The 6,000-nt window shown below is 44.3% G+C and overlaps 1 protein-coding gene across 1 annotated transcript in view; it reads left to right on the forward strand.

Annotated features, from left to right (window-relative positions):
• Positions 1-4,410, forward strand: part of FASN (fatty acid synthase) — a 34,780-nt gene extending 30,370 nt beyond the window's left edge. Inside the window, exons 38-42 of the mRNA XM_009080945.1 lie at positions 322-549; positions 959-1,179; positions 1,733-1,831; positions 1,945-2,196; positions 3,237-4,410. Coding sequence (XP_009079193.1) covers positions 322-549; positions 959-1,179; positions 1,733-1,831; positions 1,945-2,196; positions 3,237-3,374 — 938 coding nt within the window. The 3' untranslated portion in view covers positions 3,375-4,410. The remainder of the gene's footprint in view (positions 1-321; positions 550-958; positions 1,180-1,732; positions 1,832-1,944; positions 2,197-3,236) is intronic.
• The last annotated feature ends 1,590 nt before the right edge of the window (positions 4,411-6,000 follow it).

The following is a 6,000-nucleotide window of genomic DNA, read 5'->3' on the forward strand; positions in this document are numbered from 1 at the left end:
CATAATTTCTGGGGGCAGGGTGTGAGAGCAAGCAGGGAAGCTGCTTTCTTGCCTGCTAGTGTCTGCATGCATGAGTGCTCTTATGCAGCTGTGTGCAGGATGCAGTTTGAGATGTGTCACCTGTCTGGGGAATAATGTCACTCTTGCTGCAAGCTAAAAGCATAAGCAGTTGGGGCAGAGCAACTGACAGTAGGAATGTCCCTACCTGTGTGCCCTGGGCTAATCTAGAGCAGCCCTGAGCGTTTCCTTTAGTATTATGGCTGTGAGACCAAGACTGATCCTGAAGTTCATTGTGTTTGTCTGGTGTGCTTTTCTTCAAAGAGCTGAAATCATCCCCACTGACAAAGACAGGCCCAGGTGAACCTCCAAAACTAGATTTGAACAACTTGTTGGTGAACCCAGAAGGGCCCACGATCACCCGTCTCAACGATGTGCAGAGCACGGAGCGCCCTCTCTTCCTTGTTCACCCCATTGAAGGATCCATTGCAGTTTTCTACACTCTTGCCTCCAAACTTCATATGCCCTGCTATGGGCTCCAGTGCACAAAAGGTATCTCAGCTCTTCAATATCTTGAATGTGCAAACAGCATTCTGAATTGTAGTTGCCTTACAGAGAAGGTTTTGTTTCTAGACTTTTAAACATGAGGGAACAAGTATCAGGGCCTATTAGTCTGCATAGGGTCAGGTCAAACATCCCCACATATCAAGAGGAATAATAGATCAGGCTGAAGAGCTTATGTGTGGGAAAAACAAGGCATCCTATTCAACCTGTCCTTGGAAAGCAAGAATTATTACTATTCCTTGTCCAAAATGCAAGTTGTTAACCATAATTTAGGTAACTTACCTGCAAAATAACCTGAATGTTTCCAACAGGGTGGTTTCTGAGCACATGAAAACGTATTTATCTCTGCCAGTGTCTTTTCACAAGAGTCTGTTTCTAACTTGCTTTCATGTTACAGCTGCTCCCTTGGACAGCATCCAGAGCCTGGCAGCCTATTACATTGACTGCATGAAGCAGATACAGCCTGAAGGACCTTACCGCATCGCTGGATACTCTTTTGGTGCCTGTGTAGCCTTTGAAATGTGCTCCCAACTGCAAGCACAACAAAATGCTTCCCATGCACTCAACAGTTTATTCCTCTTTGATGGGTCTCATTCCTTTGTGGCAGCATATACTCAGGTAAGGGACACAAAGAGACTCTTCTGGCTGGGGAACCATCCTCTGTCATCAGGGCTCATGTTTTGGGAGCATATCACACGAGATAAAAGCCATCTGAGAAGCTGGCAGACTTTTTTTGACAGGGAAGGTGGGAGGCAGCTGTAGACAGTGGATGCTTAGAGATGGCTGAAGCATAGAAGCATATGGGGATGCTTTTCATTGATTGGCAAGAACTCAGTCACAAATATTGCTCTTGCTACGATAAAGCATTAATACTGATATGTCTTCAGGAAGATCCTGGTGCCTGCAAGAAAGATCCTCCTGTAGTGGTGCTAGGAAACTTTGCTTAATGCTTCCCTTCCATTTTCATTGTATTTCCTAGGGAATACTAGGCTCTTGGCAAGTGCCACTTGTGGATTTGCTTTCTAATCTGTCCTCAAGGGATTTCTGCCCCTCACTTTCCCGCAAGCTTTTTTTCCCAGCTTACACCTTCTGTTCTATAATTTGTTTTTATCTGGTTTTCAAGATGAAGCACATCCCTCTCATGTTCACATTGTATTCTTCTCTTTTCCAGAGCTACAGAGCCAAGCTGAGCCAAGGAAATGAGGCTGCATTGGAGACTGAAGCTTTGTGTGTCTTTGTTCAGCAATTTACAGGCACTGAATACAATAAGGTAATGTTTCTTTTATATCTTGATACTACACAGGAGAGGTGTGGGTTTTTTGTTGAACAGAGAAGGATTATCAGCTATTGAGACTAATGGGGAAAAAATGTTAATATTCCCAGCTGCTGGAGGTTCTTCTGCCCCTGAAAGACCTGGAGGCTCGTGTGAATGCTGCTGCAGACTTGATCACTGCCATTCATACAAACATCAATCGTGAAGCACTCAGCTTTGCTGCTACTTCCTTTTACCACAAACTGAAGGCTGCTGACAAGTATATACCAGACTCTAAGTATCATGGGAACGTGACACTGATGCGGGCAAAGTCTCACAATGAATATGAAGAGGGTCTGGGTAGAGACTACAAGCTCTCAGAGGTCAGTCTAAGGGCCACTGGTGACTTGAGTTCCTTCTCATATTTGGGGGAGCCAAAGAAAAGCATGGAAAATCATCCTTACTGGGGGCGGGGAGGGAGGACAAAACCAACCTGAAAGAAATTATCATTCTGCAGCCATTGTGATCTAACAAGAATTAAAAGTCCCCAAAAGCAAATGAGCTGATCAGTTCCAGGCATTTCTCTGGGTAGCAAGGGCCAGAGGGTCTAGCCTCTATATTGGAGAAGTGATTTCTGTAGCTGGTTCTTGCAGCTCTGTAAAATGACTTTAGATAACAAAGGTGTTAAGAGAGTAAGTTTTAGTTTCCTTCTGCTGTAGACCCAAAGTTTGTCCACTAAATGAGGGGCAGCCTTGTGACAATACAGGCAGCTTTTTCTCAGCTACCTGTTGTGGATCACTTAGGAGCTAGTATGTGGGTTTTATGTGGGCCTAAAAAAGTAGGGTTTTGGCCTCTAGTCCAGATGAGGTCAGTTCCTTAGCCCCTGCTCACATGAAAGGGTTAAAGTGTCTTACATTATGGTGCAAATACCTGGGAAAAGGAAGGGATTTTTTGGAATTCTCTTCCTGCTTCTGGCATCTCCTATCCCTTCAGACTTCTAACTTAAGCAGTATTGATTCCAGGCTAACTTATATATGTTACTGAAGTTATATAATAACATCAGAGGAAGATCTGTGGCAGGGGGAGGGAGGTGTGTTTATTTGGTTTTCTTAAGGGCTTCAAAGTAGCTACTTTATCCATTCGTTCTTGGATATTGCAGGTAAATTATTCTCTTGGTCCCAATGTCTGATTTGTTGCCCAATATAACAAAATACAATCTGAGTGGGTTGTCTGCCAGGCTGTCAAACTATTGTGCTTTAAATCCCTGTCTCCAAACAGTGCCTGGCACTGATCTCTGGAGATGTGTGGGGGTAAAACTGGTGCTGTTTTGAATTGAGTTCACTAGAGACAGTGGTGTCAGCTGTGAGTAACTACTGACCAACCCAGAACTGGTTGTGATTTGTTGTGTTTTGTGCCTGTGCAGGTGTGCGATGGGAAGGTTTCTGTCCATGTTATTGAAGGGGATCACCGCACCTTGCTGGAGGGAGACGGAGTGGAATCGATTATTGGGATCATCCACAGCTCACTGGCAGAGCCACGTGTCAGTGTCAGAGAGGGTTAATTTCTGCTTACTTACTGTCAGTGATGAAGAAAATGCCAACAACATTCCTTGTTATGACAGACCCCAAGGAACTCTTCCTGTTGTTCAACATCTCATCTGCTCTGCTGCCAGAACTGGGAAGTCCAGCTGAACTCGATTGGTCTTTTTCTCTATCTTGCTTATCTTTTTCTTTCCCAACTTTTATGGGTTCTATCTCCTCCTTCCTTTCCTAGGCTCTTTATCCCCTTAGTATCCCTGTCCATGTACTCGTAGTGCTGTGACTCTGTCACTGTGCACTGCTGTGAGGATTCCCCACTGATGGTTGCTTCCTATACCCTTGGCAGTATGAAAAACAAATGTAGGAGTAGATTTCCTGTGCTATATATTGTTTTTGTCTTAACAGTATTCCAAAGGGTATGTGATAGCATTTGACCAAGCCCAGTGAGCAGGGAGAGGAGAGGAGCTGCAGCTGATTTTGGAGATACTTTTTGTCTGTGAAGAATCTGTCTGCAGCTTAGGTCAGAAAGAGAATTCCATTGAGGGTTTTGTAACTATATTTTTTAATTTGCTATATTCTAAGTATTTATTGTGTCAAACCAGAGACTTCTTACTTGGTTTTAATTTATCGTGGGTTATAGGAGAAAAGAAACATCCCTTTTTGGAGGGGAAGGTTTATTCTACAAGGGAAAGTTGCCCAGTTGTTAAACCAAAGTGCATCTTTGGAATAGTCTGGTTTCTTTTGTTTGTTTTGTTCTTTTTCTCCCACTGCCCTGCCCTTTTCAGAAAGGAAGAGGTAGAAGGAAGGATTCTTGCCACCATCCACTCTTCTAAGAGAGGGGCCTGGGGGATAGGGTGGATGGTTTGACAGATGCCCTTGTATTGAACAGCCTTAACCAGGGCATGGTAAACACAGGCAAAGCTGTCCCTAGGCAGGTACTTTGTTTATATTTGTGCAAGGTTCTGTGCCCTGCTGCATCAGAACCTTAGTAAAGCATTAAGATTATTGTTTTCCCTTATTTCCTCCCACTTTCAGTCTCCCCACCCAATCAGACAGTTGGAATGGGGGCAGGGAATAGCATTCCTCAACAATAACTGAACAAATCCTCCCCCCCTGCTTTCCCATACCCAAAGCTCAGGCAAACATACAACCCACAGCCCCTGTATATCTTACTTAGTACAGGGCTTGCTTAGGCCTTGTGTATTCATTTTCCTCTCAGTTATGAGACTGGAGATCCCACATAAGTTAGCTAAGTAATCAGTTTGATGGTATGATTTTAAAATATAGTACCTTTTTAAAGGAAACTTGCATAAAATTAGGTTGAAAAGTTTCTTGCCTTTGCTCTGCTGAATCTGTCCTTTCCGAAATCAGTAAATCCTTGCTACACTTATGATACAGAGGAGACCTGGATAGCAACAAAGCACCAACTAGGAGGAGCGAGCTATTGTGCCTCTCAGAACTGCTGTAAAACCCAAATTCTCTCCATCTTCATCCCCCAGTGAAGTATCCTGGTAGTACAGAAGCATTCCAGAGACAGGAACAGATGGCTCTTCACTGCAGTTTCTGACCTAGTGTCTTTTGCTTATACCACCCTCTGTTGATAGTGGCTGGGTTAACTGGTTTTAGTTTTATAAAGTATTTCTTTTGTGAAATCTGAAATAAAACAACATAATATCAGCTTAAACCATTTTGAAATGTCTTGTTCTTTTTTTTTTCCTTTTTCTTTAAATTAATACTTTTTGGTCTGAAGAGTGTCTTTTTTTCTCTTTGGCTTTCCTAGTATTAAAGAGAATTGATCAGTGGTTGTCTTTTTGTCTTATTTTCTACCACCATTTCTTAATACTGTGTTTCACCTGGGAAAACTTCACTCTCATTCTCTGTAGGAGTCATAACAAAACAGAAGACTTGGTGTTCTGGAGCATGGCTTCTCCTTGCCATGATTTTCATACCTTAGGTACAATCAATGTACAACCACATTATTGAAGTGGAAAATTCTGGCTCTTGTTGCAGTACTGGACAAGCCATTAATGCTCCTGCCTCAGTTTCCCCATCTGTAAATTAGACAGAGAGCTGAACAGGAGCCAGCAGTGTGCTCAGGTGGCCAAGAGAAGGCCAATGGCATACTGGGCTGGGTCCGGAACAGTGTGGTAAGCAGGACCAAGGAGGTGATTTGCCCCTGGACTCGGTGCCGGTGAGACCACACCTTGAATCCTGTGCTCAGTTCTGGGCCCTCAGTTCAGGAGGGACATTGAGGTGCTGGAGCAGGTCCAGAGAAGAGCAACGAGGCTGGGGAAGGGACTGGAGCACAAGTGCCATGAGGAGAGGCTGAGGGAGCTGGGGGTGTTCAGCCTGGAGAAGAGGAGGCTCAGGGGAGACCTTATCACCCTCTGCAACTCCCTGACAGGAGGTTGGAGTCAGGTGGGGGTTGGTCTCTTCTCCCAGGCAACCAGCAGCAGGACAAGAGGGCACAGACTCAAGCTCTGCCAGGGGAGGGTTAGGTTGGATATTAGGAAGAGATTTTCCCTTTTAAAGAAAAACAGCTAAAGCCCTTTAACTGGATGTATTGGTGTTTTGACCGGGGTAGAGATGCAGCAGTTTGGATCCTCTGGGTGGTATTTGCTGAGAGGTGGAAATCCTCCACCCTGCTCA

Source organism: Acanthisitta chloris, unplaced genomic scaffold, assembly GCF_000695815.1.
Source record: "Acanthisitta chloris isolate BGI_N310 unplaced genomic scaffold, ASM69581v1 scaffold31698, whole genome shotgun sequence".
NCBI lineage: Eukaryota > Metazoa > Chordata > Aves > Passeriformes > Acanthisittidae > Acanthisitta > Acanthisitta chloris.